The 16,876-nt window shown below is 34.5% G+C and overlaps 3 protein-coding genes across 7 annotated transcripts; 1 reads left to right on the top strand and 2 right to left on the bottom strand.

Moving 5' to 3' along the window:
* Window positions 1-140: 140 nt before the first annotated feature.
* Cox6b (Cytochrome c oxidase subunit 6B) lies at window positions 141-3,265 on the bottom strand. Of its 3 annotated transcripts, none has more exons than XM_076907293.1 (3): window positions 3,118-3,265; window positions 531-647; window positions 141-438 (listed from the first exon to the last, which is right to left on the bottom strand). In XM_076907293.1, exons 2-3 carry the CDS (start codon window positions 635-637, stop codon window positions 270-272), a joined length of 276 nt encoding a protein of 91 aa, XP_076763408.1. In that variant the 5' UTR covers window positions 638-647; window positions 3,118-3,265; the 3' UTR covers window positions 141-269. The 3 variants fall into 3 exon arrangements, with proteins under 3 accessions (XP_076763408.1, XP_076763407.1, XP_076763410.1); XM_076907292.1 differs by having other exon boundaries at window positions 531-644; XM_076907295.1 differs by lacking the exon at window positions 3,118-3,265 and adding an exon at window positions 2,961-3,110 and having other exon boundaries at window positions 531-644.
* Window positions 3,266-3,801: 536 nt separating this feature from the next.
* Caper (RNA-binding protein 39-like protein Caper) lies at window positions 3,802-10,379 on the top strand. 3 transcript variants are annotated; one of them, XM_076907290.1, is made up of 9 exons: window positions 3,802-3,929; window positions 4,017-4,090; window positions 6,465-6,529; window positions 7,941-8,255; window positions 8,377-8,584; window positions 8,660-8,926; window positions 9,064-9,239; window positions 9,320-9,490; window positions 9,817-10,378. In XM_076907290.1, exons 2-9 carry the CDS (start codon window positions 4,037-4,039, stop codon window positions 10,112-10,114), a joined length of 1,554 nt encoding a protein of 517 aa, XP_076763405.1. In that variant the 5' UTR covers window positions 3,802-3,929; window positions 4,017-4,036; the 3' UTR covers window positions 10,115-10,378. The 3 variants fall into 3 exon arrangements, with proteins under 3 accessions (XP_076763405.1, XP_076763404.1, XP_076763406.1); XM_076907291.1 differs by lacking the exon at window positions 3,802-3,929 and adding an exon at window positions 4,374-4,447 and having other exon boundaries at window positions 4,012-4,090; XM_076907289.1 differs by lacking the exon at window positions 3,802-3,929 and having other exon boundaries at window positions 4,001-4,090; window positions 9,817-10,379.
* A 2,075-nt stretch (window positions 10,380-12,454) lies between these two features.
* On the bottom strand, window positions 12,455-14,950 carry LOC143430782 (2',5'-phosphodiesterase 12). Its single transcript, XM_076907201.1, has 6 exons — window positions 14,120-14,950; window positions 13,830-13,969; window positions 13,434-13,720; window positions 13,202-13,354; window positions 12,988-13,108; window positions 12,455-12,746 (listed from the first exon to the last, which is right to left on the bottom strand). The coding sequence occupies exons 1-6, from the start codon at window positions 14,944-14,946 to the stop codon at window positions 12,484-12,486; spliced, it is 1,791 nt and encodes a 596-aa protein (XP_076763316.1). The 5' UTR covers window positions 14,947-14,950; the 3' UTR covers window positions 12,455-12,483.
* Between the last annotated feature and the right edge of the window lie 1,926 nt (window positions 14,951-16,876).

The raw sequence follows: 16,876 nt of genomic DNA, 5'->3' as shown, positions 1-16,876 counted from the left end.
GAGAAGAATCTTGAAATTAATGGGAACAAAATAGGTCTACATATTTAAGAAACTTAATAGTAATAGAAAATTGGCATTTTATTTTTGTACAATTTTTATTTGTACTCGATAATTATTGTAAAATGAAAACAACATTGATCGATGAGAATCGATAGAAATTAAACTATTATTAATTTATTTAATATTACTTTACAACCAGGAAGGTAGAAATCCTGTTATCGTGTAAACAATATCACTAAGAAAGCAATCAATATGCTGCTTCTGATGCATTATATTTTTACTTGAAATGTTCCATTTTCAAGTTGTTCCTCCCACTTTTCTACCCAAGAATTTGGGCACATTGAGGTGTATACTCTCTTGAAATATTGACAAGCATCATAGTTTTCGTCGTGACGTTTTTTGCAACGTTGAAAGTCCACGAAACTAGTGAAACAATATCTACATTCAAAAATAAAGAGAAGTAAATCAACTTGCATGAAAAATTTTCGAGAATTCAAGACAATAATTAGCTGTTTGCTTTCTTTATTTACCTTGTCTGGTTTTGATTTGGGAATCTTGGGTCATACGGTGCTGTAACTTGTTTTAATTGTGTTTCACCAATTGGTTTCGGGCTTCCAAGTTCTGTGTAGTTAACCATACTGTTGCTGCTTAACAAGTTACAAGTTACTTAATCTATTACATTTATTGGAAGTGCTACAAATTGTCAACCCTCCCATTTTTTTTTTTTTCTTTCCCACAAGGCAAACTCTCTGTACGTTTGTCTCTCGCTTTAAGTCCATTTGTCTCTTGCACCACTCGATATACACCATCACAAACAATAGTTGCTTCTTTCTTCACTACACTCCTTTTCCATTTTTGTGTTATATTAACAATGCTCTTCAAGTTCAAAATGTGTTTAATAATCTGTTATTATACGTTGATAATTTCTTGTTAACATATACTGTACATTCTATTAAGAAATAAAAAAAGAATGAATTTCCTTGTGTTTACATACACATATGTATATATAGTAGTTTCTCCTTTGCTGAATAATTAAATGGTTTAACGCTGGGACTATTTAAAATTTTTAAATAATCATAGTATTAGCAAAATTCTTTTGTTTCTTTAAATTTGTTCGAATGCCGTATTTCTGTGCTTAAATGCAATTATACAGTATAATTAAAAGAATACAGCATTTTTTGAAAGCACATTCATCGTAGATTAAAACAAAGTAACAAAAAAATGTGAAAAAATAGTGTTAGAACTAGAAGTCAGCTATTTGACCAATGGTCTTGTATTGTCCTCCTCCTGACAACAAACTTCCCTATATTTTTTCACTTCGGCCATATAGAGCGACCAAGCATCCTTGGGTTGCTCAACAGTCTGTTCAGTCTTTGGTTTAGCAACCATTCCCGTTTTTAAAATCCTACCTCCTCGCCTCTTTCCTACCATCAATGGTGGTGGAACAACAGTTTTCTCCTCCAAAACAGATGCAGCTGGCTTTTGTGTCGGTTGCATTTGCTCTTGCATCTTTTTGAACATCTCCATAAAGCTGCCATCGTTCTTGAAAGCGTTAGATTGTGGAGGAATAACTGGTTGCGGCGCAGTTGTTTCTGCGTTATCTTCAGCGGTGTCCGATTCGTATGATGGTGCTCTGTGATATCTACGGCTCTCTCTACCCCTGTGCCTGTCTCTGCTCCTATTGCGACTACGGCTTCGTCTTCTGTCCCTGGAACGTGATCTTCCTCTTGATCTAGATCTTGATCTGTCCCTTCTGGAATACTTCCGCGATCGATCTCTGTCTCTGTCGCGATCTTTCTCTCTGTCGGGCGACCGAGACCGCTTATGCGACCTGCTCGATGGTGATTTCGACACACTGCGCCTTCTTCTACGTCTGTCCTGTGGCGAATCGTTTCGCGAGGTTCTATTACTTCTGTACTCTGAGGGCGAGGGTGAACGACGCGATGACATTCTGTTTTTGTATCCGTCATATGTTGTATAACTTGCGCTATACATGGGAGGCGAAGGTGGAGCAGGCGGTGAGTCTGTATTGGACTTGGAGCTGCGCTCGTGCCGCTTTGAATCCATTGTTGCGCTTGTGTGCCTCTCACACGCCAGGCTGAACGGACAGATGGACACCTATAAGGATAGAAACTGCCTTCTATGAGTACACCGCCCATTTCTTCTTACCACGCCTTTATCTGATTGGTTTTTTTTATTGTACACACGCTTTTTTTTGCAAGAGACAAGCGGATTTATAGCGAGAGAACAATATGTATTCTTAATTGACACTAATGTAAAGAGAGTTCGATCGAAGCTGGGATTCTTGTTATATTCTATTATCTCTAAATGCACACGAGGTGAAATATGAATTCAAATTTTTTTCAAATAATTACCTATCGCATGGTAAAGTGTATATAATAAAAATCCAGCTTTGACCGTATGCCTGTCTACACATATTTTAATCATTTTAAAATATATATTTCTATATATTGTTATATAATTTTATAACTTTTGTACTTTGCTGCATTATTGCGGTGGTATTCGTAGCATTTTTAAAAACACCGTCAATTACATTAATCACAATAATCAACTTAATCTGACTGATAACAATACATTTCAAAGCATAGCATTCGTATCCATCTATTATTTTTTAAATTTATAGATTATCATTTGGTACATTAAGACTGTCATTATTGCGGAATATATTTTTAATGTCAGCTAGAGAGTTTCCCAAAGATTTATTCAGATTAAATTACAACGGAACGTATGAAATGTGTATAAAATATTACTTTTCTGTTTCGCTATAATACTACGAAGAGTGAAGTCGGTCGAACGAGAAAAAGTTTTATCGTTCTTTCGTATATTGTATGATATAATTTTACACAACTCAAGCTTGGTTAGGAGAGGTACGTAATTTAAAAAATTTGGTAACAAATGATAGAGATGAAAGAATACAAGATTTGATAGAAAACCCTTACCCAAAACGAAATAAGATTTTCTATTAGCGTGTAAATTAGTCCTGACGAAAATATAGAGAAAGTTTTTTTAGGACTGTTTTAAGACTGTCTTCGTCGACTATACTAGCCTTCCCCCTAAATAACTTATAATTACACGAAATATTTTTATATAAAATACCTTATCCAGCCGTGCGATTGAAAACAAAATGGCCACTGGGCAAACTGCGCCAAACTGTTACGTCACGTATGTATGTCTAGGACAGAGTTAAATCTGATTCTGGGAGGGTGTGCTTCAAGACCGTGCAATCTGTTTCTTCGTTATTCCGACAGAGTCCGCTCAAATTTAGTTCGATTTTTTATAAAAATGATTTGTCATTGGTACTGTCGCAAAAAAAGTCCTTACCAAATGCTACGATCGACGCGTGAATACTTTTCTTAGCTGCACGTAAAAAGATTCAGGCATTGTGAATGCACTTTTTATATTTGTAAATGTTTTTATTTATTCTTGTATTATTTATACGAACGGTTGTATTACAATGTCGATAATGATGTAAATTTTTCGTGCGATTTTTCAATCAATCTTCAATCACTTGCCATACAAAAGTTTTCCAAATCTATTAGACCGTCATTAGACTGTCTACTGTAGCTAATGTATGTATATAAATTTTCTTGTTCTTAAAATGATCTTGATTGCGCGCATTCCATACAGTTTCACCGAAGACGAAACTGAAAAATTTTGAACGAAGAGTCGATTCGAAATGTCTAGGGACATCGTTGGGAATTGTATTGGAAGTTAAGAACCGGATATGAAAAGAAACGTTAGGCACTTCCGCGAAGGTGGCGCTCGATCCGTTAACTCATATCCGGTTCTCCATTTTCTTTTGGTCATCGCCGCGTAAGATTGCGTTCTTGTCCACGCATGTTCGTTATCGATCTTGCATTTTCCGTAACTGTTAAACATTTGAATCGTATACAAGCGTTCGTTAGTCTGTACGTTATATACAATAATATTCTCATAGACCTTTCATCCCGACCATCGTAATTTCGATTATCGAGTGCTAATGCGTGGTATTTCAGAAAGCTCGCCGACTCGCGCAATGGCGGAGGATTTAGATGTCGAGGCAATGCTGGAGGCGCCATACAAGAAAGGGGTAAGGCTTAATTTTCGTTTCCCTCTTAAATCCGTATGTCTCGGTTTGCTCCTTCGAGATCCTGACTTATTTTTTTTTTTATCCTCGTAAAGACTACCCAATCTCGACGCGCAAGAATCCGAGTACGGTGCGTGTACCGTCCTGGGCAAAGTTTTTTCGAGTTGCGTTCGAGAGAAAAGATATGAATCGTCCTTTCCTTTCCCCCCTTTTATACATGTAGAACAAAGTACGCCCTTGTCTCATACCGACTATTGATCAATACCTCCGTTTTCTGTACTTATAGATGGTACGTAACATGTACCCTCGCGCTCGTAGGATGTTCGGCAGCGAGTTCCTAGAATGCACTTGAAATACGAGGTATTAAGAAAAGCCATCACTAACATCATTTTTACTTAATTCTTTTTTCTTTCTTCATTTCTGATTTTTTTTTTTTACAATTTTTTTTTCTCAGAAATTGTAACGTTTATTATTTTACGACGTAGATAGAATTACAACTGTCATCTATTTTTTTTTTTTTATTATAGAGAGAGAAAAAAAAAATGCTCATGCAAAAAGAATATTCTCTTTATATTAATTTATTTCAAATTGCAAGAGAAAAAGAAAGAAAAAGCGAAAGATGGATTTGTTAGGTGCTGTTCTGCCATGTGCCATGCTGTTCTATTGATCTGTACTTTACAATTACATCACTTACGTGCCCGTAAAGTAAATCGAGCAGTTTACATAGTCATCGAGAATGCCTTTTCTACGTAGAATCAACAAATAATCATAGAAGGGCATAATTTCTAAGCGTATCTTATTGTAGGGCATTGTTAGGTGGAACGATAAAGGTATTCATCGGATTAAAAAATTTCCAAAACCTCTGCATTGGCTTGCGTTTTCATTTAGCTCGTAGGACTCTTATTTACACATCCTTTTTATACGTCATGTATAGATTCTTTTAATGGAAAGAATTATGCATTGATCTAATTTGTTTGAGATTAACAAAGTTAACAGGGTAATGGTATTACATCACTTAAGGCAATGTAAACTACAGTTTGTCTACATAGCGAAAGGGAAACTATACCATTTAGATAGGAGCAAAGATGATAATTTAAGATTACAGGATAATTAACTATATTTTTTTCAGTGTATAAAATATATTTTTAATAATTTGCAAAAGAAAGACATGTATGTGTTGTAGTTCATGCTTTTGATCGTGTCTTGGACTTCTGTTTCCGATTATATGGTTGAAATTGAAAACGGTAGTCTACTAAGATACTTATGGTATTCTCTTCTTTTACAATTCTTATATTATTTTCCATCAATAACAACATTGTCTGTCTCACTTCAAAATTAAGATTGCGTCAGTGTATATTACATCACAAAACGAAATGCATGGTAAATTGGCAAGCAGGAAGTAAATTAATGCGGTTTAACTGAGAAAATGTTTTAAATAATCGTGTTCAAAATTTCTGAAGATATTTAATTGTCTAGAGAACCATTTGCATCGGAGATCAAAATATATACATATATATATATATAAAGTTTTAGCATCATTATCATCACGTCATTCCATTGATACTGCATACCGTATATACATATATACTGTGTATATATATTGTCGCCTGAAACATTTTCTCTATACAGCTAAGTCATCTTGCGATATATCTGCTGGAAGCTGCGAGTATGATCGCCGATCATTTTATTCCTATTACCAGATAGTTAAATCAATAATAACATGCAGGGGCTGTAGGTTATAGCAATTAGGGTTCACATCTCGTGTTACATTAAAAACGTACTGTCTTTGATGAGGGCTCTCTTTTGCAGAAGAAAAAGGATGTGTGGTTGGCCATTGGTAGTTTAAGACCAAGGCATGCTCAACCCAAGATTGCAATGCTTTCCTAAAACCCGATAAAACGATTGGTAAGTTTGAGCCAGGTGTATGCGAGGCGTCGCAACACTATGCTCGCCCCGTCTCTCTCTGTCTCTCTCTCTCTATCTCTCTATCTCTCTCTTTCTTCTCTGTGTCCCCCATCTCAGCCCCCTCAGACCGATAATAATCTACCTGGAAAAAGAGAAAGAGCACGCAAGAGTGCACCACCGTCCAGCGGCATAATAGATCTTCGATAACATAGAATGCTCAAAGGAGAGTTATGTACATGGTTATTTAAAAAAAATAAAAGAAATCAAATTAACAGAAGACAGAACTTCATTATTGATATATACATATATTTTATTTTTGAAACTACTGTCAAAATTTAAATTTGTACAATATGTACACGATCTGTCTTTACAAAATTTACTAACGTTCTATGATTTGCTTTTTGTCCCCTTGTTCGCGCGTCCCTGCCACATCGGCTGGCTGGCATGGCATTCAACTGTTTGCTGTTCGTAGGAGCAGGACTCCTCATCCAAAGACAAATCTTCCAAGGAGAATGGGTCTAGCCGTAAATCATCTGGGTAAGTACTTTTTGCGTACTCTAATTTATTTGATTAACAATTTGTACTCGCCGCTTTAATTATATTGAAAGGCATTGGGTATATGTCTAATGCCATGCATGAAATCTATCGTGTGTTTCTATAGATTGCTCAGGTATTAAATGTATAATACTTCAAATATAAATGGTATTATTGTTTATAAATATGTAACAATTTTAAGATAAATTTTTGGTAGTTTGGTTTTTTCATTGAACATTTAACTTGTTCAGAGACATTGGTACTTTAAAGGAAAATAGTGGGGAGTACAAATCATCAACGATAAGCTACATCTCAATTTCTTTCATTTTTTATTTACTGTTATAATTCATTTTTTACATTGTATGACCATAATACAAATTTCAAATAAGTGTTAAAAATCAAGTAAGTTTAGAAGAAGGGATTAAAAGTGTAAGAAAATTGGATCCTTTTTTACGCTTTTTTTTTTAGGCAGAAAACTTTTACTTAAAAAATTGCTTGCTCAGAAGTAACATTGAGTTTCTTATATTACTTTAAAAATAGTGATCTGAAGTTCCAATGTTCTTATACAAACTTGCTTACTTGCTTGAATAATAAAACTCTTATATCTGTGAATAAACTACTTTATCTGAACCTTTAGCATTATAGATTGAAATACATACTCAATTTGTCTCTCAACATTTAAAACTAGCGACTTAGTACGTACATATAGCTGTTTGAAGTTATATTCTCTTTGTTATAGACTCCATACAATTAGTGTAAATGCTGGTTATTTTCATAATTCCAAAGGTTAGACCTGAAGATGGTAAGTGTTTAGGAAAAATATCTGTACTACAGATTCAGTTACAAATCAGAAGTATAATAAAAAGAAATCTGCATATGATTTTATAATTACAGGGTAAAGAATAATATTCTTTTAGCCGTTATTATAATCGCAGTATAAAGCGGTAACACTTGTACAGATGTTAATATTCAGATTGATGATAATATTGGACAGATGCTCGGACAATATATTATTAATTATGTTGTATTTATCACATATGACGAACATAGTTCAGCAGGGGATTATCTTATTGATGTTTATGGAATTTTCTTCTTTGATTATTTTTATCAATCGTCATGTTACGAATAATAAATGTTGATGAAAACATTTTTGTCACTAAGGGTTCGGATTAGTAAGTTGGAATATAAGTAAACAAATTTTATACATACATACATACATACATACATACATATATGTGTGTATATTGTACAGATTAAATTTAAGACGATAGCAAGATTTATTTACTATTAATTCAAGTGTGAGTTGCGTAGACATATTTACATAAAACATATACAACCATGAACAAACTACGGACACGTAAATGCTTCGAAATAAATCTGCTAATTCGTAATATTGTTATTTTCTATTTTATAGGAAAAGCAAGCATCGTTCCCGTTCCCGTTCTCGATCACGAGATCGCCGAGAGAAAGATCGTCGTGACCGTGACCGTGACAGAGATCGGGATCGAGATCGCGACAGAGACAGGGACCGTGATCGCGATCGTGACCGTCGGCGTAGATCAAGATCGAGAGATCGGAGAGATCGTGACCGAGAAAGAGATACAGACAGAGACAGGGATCGACGGGACAGAGATCGAGATCGAGACAGAAGAAGAAAACGATCTCTCACGCCGATTACACTTCCCAGAGCAAGACTACCCTTTGGTAAAGGTGTCAGCCCCCTTGGCATGTAAGCGTTTTTTTATACGCATTAGTTGTTTGGCTAGAAATAAGCTAGATATAGCGTATAATATAATGAATAAATTGTAATGCTAACGTTTTTAATTTTTTGTATGCTTTATTTATTTTAGTAGGAACGATGAGTTAACACCAGAGGAACGGGACGCCCGTACAGTGTTCTGTATGCAATTAAGTCAACGCATACGCGCTCGTGATTTAGAGGAATTCTTCTCCAGTGTTGGGAAAGTTCAAGACGTCCGACTTATTACATGCAACAAAACGAGAAGATTTAAGGGTATAGCATACGTAGAGTTCAAGGATCCCGAAAGTGTAACATTGGTTAGTTAATTTATAACTTCTATTTGATTATTAAGTTTATTTTTAATTTCATTATTTCTCATCCTCCTCGCGTAGGCCCTTGGATTATCAGGCCAAAAGCTTCTCGGCGTTCCTATCGTAGTACAACACACTCAAGCTGAAAAGAATCGTATGGGCAATTCCATGCCAAATTTAATGCCGAAAGGTCAGACCGGACCAATGAGGTTATATGTTGGATCTCTTCACTTTAACATTACGGAGGATATGCTACGTGGCATTTTTGAACCTTTTGGAAAAATTGACAACATCCAGCTGATTATGGACCCAGAAACTGGTCGGAGTAAAGGCTATGGTTTTCTGACCGTATGTATTACAATATATATATATATTTCTTTATTATAAGTGTATTTCTTATTATAAGTATATTTCTTTTTTAACTTTTTTTTAAAACGTATACTTTTTCAATCTTTCCTAAAACATACACCTTTGTTTGATTACAGTTCAGAAATGCTGACGATGCGAAAAAAGCTTTAGAGCAACTAAATGGTTTCGAACTTGCCGGAAGACCTATGAAAGTTGGTAATGTTACAGAACGTACAGATTTAATACAAGGCCCGTCTCTTCTCGATACCGATGAATTAGATCGAAGTGGTATCGATCTTGGCGCTACTGGAAGGTATGAATATCAAAGAATTAGATCAAAGAATTGTTTTAGTACTTTAATAAATCATTTACAATTAACATTGAATGTTTTAGGTTGCAATTAATGTTCAAACTCGCTGAAGGAACCGGACTTGAAATTCCTCCTGCAGCCGCGAATGCGTTGAACATGGCTCCAGTTATGTCAACGCCACAACCACCACCACAAGCCGCACCGCCTATAGCAACGCAGTGCTTCATGTTATCAAATATGTTCGATCCACAAAAGTGAGTAACTATAATTTGTCTAGTACAAAAATGCATATATGTAGACCTAGTGTGAGATATTTTCGTACTTTCACTGGGGGAACGAATATGCTAGATAAATAATATTATATTTCAAGATTATTTCATACATATCAGTATATGTATGTTTATAAATCATAATATAACACTAAAAATTTTAAGAGTAAATTTTCTTACTCTTACTTCTTACTTCTTCGTAAAAAGAAAAATTAGCATAAAGTGTAAGCACTTTCCAGGCACTTGATATACATATAGTAGCTGGGTAAAAAATCGTAATTTATATTCATCGTATCTTTTTGCACTTTCAGTGAGACGAATCCAAATTGGGCAAAAGAAATTCGCGACGACGTCATAGAGGAATGCAACAAACACGGTGGTGTATTACATGTGTACGTGGACCAAGCATCCCCTCAGGGTAACGTTTATGTTAAGTGTCCTTCAATAGGGACAGCGGTTGCGGCAGTCAATTCATTGCACGGCAGATGGTTCGCTGGGCGTGTGATCACGGCTGCCTACGTGCCAGTTGTAAATTACCATTCATTATTCCCAGACGCGATGACAGCTTTACAGCTATTGGTTCCGAGTGCGCCGCGAAGGGGAATGTGATCTTAAATAGTGCAAACGCGGACTACAAATGTATAAATTCTTATAGTATTACATTCTTACTACGATACTACGAGAGGAAGTTTTTGTCGTTGAAACGGAATCGTTCTAGTATCGTTTCAAATCGTACAGGTCTAATCACAGTCTTATCAGCAAGCCCGGATATATTTTTTATCAGAGGATGTTGCTGATATATTTAGAAGTTTGATTTTACTGCCATATTGGCAGTCAATTACCGCTCTGTTCAAATAAAAGAGACAGACGCACGTCGATTCAATCACAGAATGATGATACACGCAACAGTTTTAGTTAACATTACGTTGGGAATCACCTGCTCGTATGCGTGCTAGTATGAGAAACATGCAAATTGACATACTATCTCGAAATGAAACTTTTGTACATATTTCGTGGCTTAGACCTGCTTGTAAGAACGTGGGTGTCTAATTATCACTCGCAGAACGTAATACGACGTATCTACGTGGGATTTTCATACGTTCGTAAAAGTACCTATTTGTTTCGTTTCGTTTCGTTTCGTTTCGTTTCGTAAAGTAGTGCGATAAATCATTTGTGATAAATTGATCGTATCTGTTAGATATGAAATTTTTAGATACACTTATTCGATATTAGTTGATCTTGACCAATTAGTACGCGCGACGACATTGGATAGTCGTTCCCGACTCTGTATCTAAATACTTTAGAACTATATAAATTAAATGAAATTATTCTTTGAACAATTATTTATTATTACATAGTACAATGGTTTAAGAGTATTTACGTGTATCCACGTATCTAATTATACCTTAACGGATTCAAGGTGACAAAAGATATCGGGAACTTCATTGCCTTATTTGTTAGATATATTTTGCAACAGATAAACGTCTACTTAACGATACTTTACCCATTACCTGTAATATTAATAAGGTTAAACGATTGTTCATTTGTTTAGCCTTAGGTTAAAATAAAAATAAATTTTAAGTAATTCCCGTGCAAACTTGCATTGAAGATGGTAATATATATGTAAGAAAGATATATTATAGAATTTTCGTTAAGATTTTTCATTAAAAACTGCACAGTAAAAAGATTCTTTCTAAATAAAAGAAAAAGATAGATACGTTCTATTAACAGGATAAATAGAAATGTTTTCAAGGTAAGAAGGGGTCTGCAGGTAATAAATACCTTTAAATATCTCTACTTTATTGAAACTGACAGTACGATAATCAATGAATTTTTCTATGAACATTAACATTTTGAAGAAATAAAATCTAAGGCACTAATTTACGAAGTAGTTCCTCTCATACGTTCTCTTAACGATAATACACATAATGGCCTTTTAATCATAAAACGATTGAACAATATCAGGTAGTTTCTAATATTGTAAAACTGGAAGCAAGTACATTGTTTATGGGAATCTTTCATAACGAGTGAGCAATTAAGATTATGCAAAATATTCCCATCGAGACAGTAAGTAGCTACATGTTTCAAAAACTATACGGATTTTAATTAGATTTAGAATATTTCGCATCGTGAATAATTGTGATGCGTTAAGAAATTTTTTATATAAATACAAGAATTTTTTTCTTCGAAGGATATTACAGTTGTGTATGTAATGTGAGATAAACCGTAGAAAGCTATTTTAAGACTTTGTTATTTTCCTGCAGACCCCTATTAATTAAACAAAAATTTTATTACAATGTCTGTAAAAAATCTTGTAAATTAACACCAATCGTTCATAATATCTGTAATAATGCTATCGCAATTATTGTATTACTGAAATATGAATGTACACTTTCGTAATTATAAATTAAAAAAACAAAAAAATTAATGTGATAATACCGTGTGGATATGGAACTTCTCTTTTAGAATACAGGTGTAACTGCGCAAACATCTCACCATTTATTTGTTTATATACATGATAACTTAAGTGGACACCGTAGTATAGCGTAAGGTTTTTCATTTATTATTTTAGAGGATAGAATATAAAGATTATTTTTTAACTATTCGCTATATGTGTATCTAACTTAGATTACAAATGCTATTTTGAAAAAAAGAAAAAGGAAACATTGAAAAGTAATTTTATTGCGTACGTTTTATAAAAATCCTACGACGTTGAAGTTATTATTTAATAAATTAATCATAATTAAAACGTGATAAACTATGTATAATTCGACTGAACTTCCCGGAGACGTACGAGATAATAAAAAAATACTAAAAATATGAAAATATATGTTTTGAAATGTAGTTAAGAAATGTCAATTGTAGCGTGTACATTATGCTTAAAACATTACTTATGTAAACTGAAATCCACGACCCTACCGTACGAACATGTGGCGAAGACAAACGTTCTGTACACAATTTAGTAATATATATGTTTTTTATTTTGACCATTTTAGATCGGCACATAATGCTATATGATCACTTGGGGACACTACCGATGGAAGGCCTGTATACGCACTAAGTTCTGTTTTACTCGGCATCGGTATAACTTGTTCGACTTCCAAATGGTCAGTTTGGTAAAATATATAATCCAGACAGCCGGAAAAGGTGGCCGTATAGTTCGTATATTCTGGAGTGCCACAGGCACTAGACAGGTTCAAGTCGTGTTCGATAGATATATTCTCCACGTGTTCTTCGGCACCTAAATTAACGTAACAAAAATACATTTATACGTATATATAAATTATAGTTTGGTAGGAATTATTATTATTATTATTAAACCGTAGATGTTTATAGTGGATCCATATTTCTGTGATATTTAGATATTTCGCGTATTTAGAACAACTAGAAATATATTAGTTTTCTATCACTCGGAATTTCCCACAAATGGATAAACATGTACGATTTAATTATTACATAGGAGAAATAAAATGGAAACTAACTGGATCGCCAATCACCATGGTCTTCTGGTATATAATTTTCAGTCATTAATTGATAAACTCCATTTTCTGGTACACTATTGAAATCTCCGCAGTATAAAATACTAACATTGCATTCTGCGTGCTGGAATGTTTTTAATACGTAATTAATCAAATTACATTAAGGATTTAATTAGAATCTATATAGAATAACTCTCGGTTATTTCTTTACAAATACCTCTTCTTTTATCTTTTTCGCAAATGTGCGTAAATATATTAATCCATAATACGCTTGCAACAAGCGTATATGATCAGCTTCAGGTTTAAAATATAAATGTGTATTGCCAACAACTAATATTTCAGGATTCTCTTTGGATTGTAGCGCTACTACCTGTAATGTATTACATAGTAGTTATTTACGAAAATTTGTGAAAAATCCGATAAAATAAGATTTCGATTCTGATACATACCTGAATAATTGTATTTCTATTGAGAAATGTTTGTTTCACATTGTCATTCTGAATTTTGGACCAAACACTGCTAAATTGATCCAGATTTATATCTTGTGAAAGAACACTACAATCACAGATCAATTTATCAAACCTCTCCTGATTGTAAAATATAGCGAGGCCTTCGCGCACTTCGTTCTTGAAATTAAACACGCTATCGTAGTTCAGTGCATTTAAAGACATTAGCAAATCATTATTATAAACTTTACCATCGACTTCTTGAAGGCATATCACATCAGAGTTGTATCCTGAAAATATATACAAGCATCGTAAAAATTTGTACGTATAAATACTATTATATATGTAATTACATAATAACGATAATATAAGTAAAAGATTGGAGAAGAAAGAAAATACCTATCAGTTCTTTAAGAATCAGTAGCTTTCTGTAGTCCATAGATAAAGCATAATGCGGACAATACGGATACAAAGTATCCTTGGATAAAGACGTCTCCGAATACACATTTGCCAATATGTTGTACGATGTTATTCTGAAACTAAAATATTTCTTTTTAGATAACTTAGACCATAACTTACTATTAGACCATAACTTTTCTTTCTTTTTCAAGGTAAAACCTATTTGCAATAGAAAAGAAACTAAAATGAAGAGGTCTTTTAAAAACAATTGCTCGTGATTCAATGCTTACCTCTTACCAGATAATTTATCTTTTGTAAAAGCATGTCTGGTATCGAAAAGACATTCACCGGGACCAACCTGTACAATATCATTCGAAACAATTTCTGTTACGGGTCCGCATTCCACGTCATTTTTTGGTACGCAAGATATTTTTAATTTATACCCCAAATCAGATTTTGTAGGTATATATAAGAAACCTTCTGCAATGTGTATCCACTGTTTCCCTTGTCTGTACCAATCGAATGTTGATTTGGTTTTATCTACATTTGTTCCTTCAAACTTTGAAGGATAAGCTGGAAAACCGATTAATATGCTCGAAGGTAATTCTATTTTAGTAATATAAGGTATATTGTGCTTCAGCTCGTATTCTGTGTCGAAGATGACCAATTTTACGTTCGATGAATCCTCCAGAATTGATTTACACGTAAGATCGCCATTAAGAACCGTGCGATTCTTCACAAATTTAATATTGTTGTTATCAACATTGTTTTCTAGTTCCTCTGGAATATTGTTTTCGCTGTGCTTTTTCTTCTGTCGACGGATCTTTTTCATTAAATAGATATTAATGTTTCTGTCAATTCTGCAAAGAAAATTGTTTATCGGCTCGTCCACCTGCCTTACAAAGTTGAACTGTCTGTCGACGTTTAACTTGGGATTTATGTAGCGAAAGAACATCTCGAACTTTGGGCTACCCTCCTCGTGCAACACGATAGCTTCGTTCATTTTCAATTGTAACACTATTTGCGAGTAACGTTTAAAAAACTGTTGGTTAACGTTTACAGCCGGTAGAAAAGAGGTTAGACATCTTAAATGCAAATTACGAATCAACATTGACATCTTACAAAAACATGATTTCAAATTACCGTCAAGTAGAGTAATTATATTAGATTTTAAGCAACTATCTAAATATTACTGTACAAATAAATGAACGAGTCACATGTAACGATTGTGGTTACATTACGTTCTATTACTATTAAAAAGAGAAAGATGCCATCTGGCGTGTATAGTACTTTCGTATTCTATATTCCAAAATACCGATCGTGTAAAAATGTTTCCTTGTGCCCTCTTAAACTAATAAAATGTACAATGAATTACAATACATTAGTATTATTGTAATTTATTATATATTTCCTCAGCCTTGTTGTAATTTATTGTACATATTACTTGTTTTATTGTGATTTCTTGTATATTTCAATAGCTTTATTGTAATTTCTTCTGTATTTCATTGTACATTTTACTGGTTTTATTACAATTTATTGTATATTTGATTAGTTTTATTATAATTTATTGTATATTTGCCGCTTTAGAGGTAAGAGAGAGAAAGACATATACGAAAGCTATAAGAAAGAGCGAGACAGATGATGCCGACTCTGCCCCAGAACCCGTGGCGCCATCTCTGTAAAAAGTGCTCAAACTGGTTGCTCAGCGTTATCGACAGCGAAGTGAACCACTCAAGAGCTACTAGCGCCATCTCTGCGGAGAGTACTGGAACTAATTGCCGACTAGTTTCACCGCTTTCCCAAGAGATGGCGCCAGTGTAGCGGTAGTTCGCTTTGCTGTCGATAACGCTGGGCGACCAGTTTCACCACTTTTTACAGAGATGGCGCCACGGGTCCACAAGGAGTTTACTCCGTTGTCGATAATGCTGTGCGAGCAGTTTGAACACTTTTCACAGAGAATTTAAGTAATTTAAAAGTAAGTATTAAAATTAAGTATAATAAAATGTAAAATTAGCAAACATGTTTTAGCTCGTAAGTTTCAATCGTACAGAGTGTATTGAACATAGATTTATGAAAATTAGCTTGTAAGAACAATATTGTAATATTATGCATTGTTAAAGAGTTATAATAAATGTTCTGTTATGGTTAATTAACTCGTTAATTATTTAACAACCTGCCCAGCATCCTAGAAAGACCAATTCCAGTCCTCAAACAAGAGAATCTTGTAAAAATAAACCTGAACACAATTTAAACTAGTTGGAAATTCGAATATTGTCACTTCAAGCTAAGAGTACCGAGTATTTCAGTAAAATTACGTCACTTCCGGTCATCGCCGAAATTCCTGGAATTCTCTATGACGTCATTTCTAAGAAATGCCACGTTCGGATACCTCCTACGATGTTATGTTCTCCTGATACATTGCCGATTTTTCGACCGAAAATCTGAAAATCCGACTTTGTATCAGGAGAACATGACGTCATAGGAGGTATCGTCAGTTCCTGGAATTCTCGATGACGTCATTTCCAAGAAGTGGCACTTTCGGATACCTCCTATGACGTCATGTTCTCCTGATACATTGCCGATTTTTCGAGCAAAATCTTGAAAATCCGACTTTGTAACAGGAGAACATAAGTAGTGAGGAGGTATCCGAATAGTGCCACTTCCTGGAAATGACGTCATCAGGAATTCCTGGAATTTCGGCGATTCCTGGAAGTGACGTCATTTTCCTGGAAGTGGCGCGCATACCTCCTATGACGTCATGTTCTCCTGATACAAAGTCGATTTTTCAGATTTTCGGTCGAAAAATTGGAAATGTATCAGGAGAACATGACGTCATAGGAGGTATCCGAAAGTGCCACTTCTTGGAAATGACGTCATCGAGAATTCCTGGAATTGCCGATACCTCCTATGACGTCATGTTCTCCTGATACAAAGTCGGATTTTCAGATTTTCGGTCGAAAAATCGGCAATGTATCAGGAGAACATAACATCGTAGGAGGTATCCGAACGTGGCATTTCTTGGAAAATGACGTCACCGAGAATTCTGA

This window comes from Xylocopa sonorina, chromosome 15, assembly GCF_050948175.1.
Source record: "Xylocopa sonorina isolate GNS202 chromosome 15, iyXylSono1_principal, whole genome shotgun sequence".
Lineage (NCBI taxonomy): Eukaryota > Metazoa > Arthropoda > Insecta > Hymenoptera > Apidae > Xylocopa > Xylocopa sonorina.
Note: the sequence above shows the minus strand (reverse complement) of the source record. Positions and strands in the feature narration are given on the sequence as shown.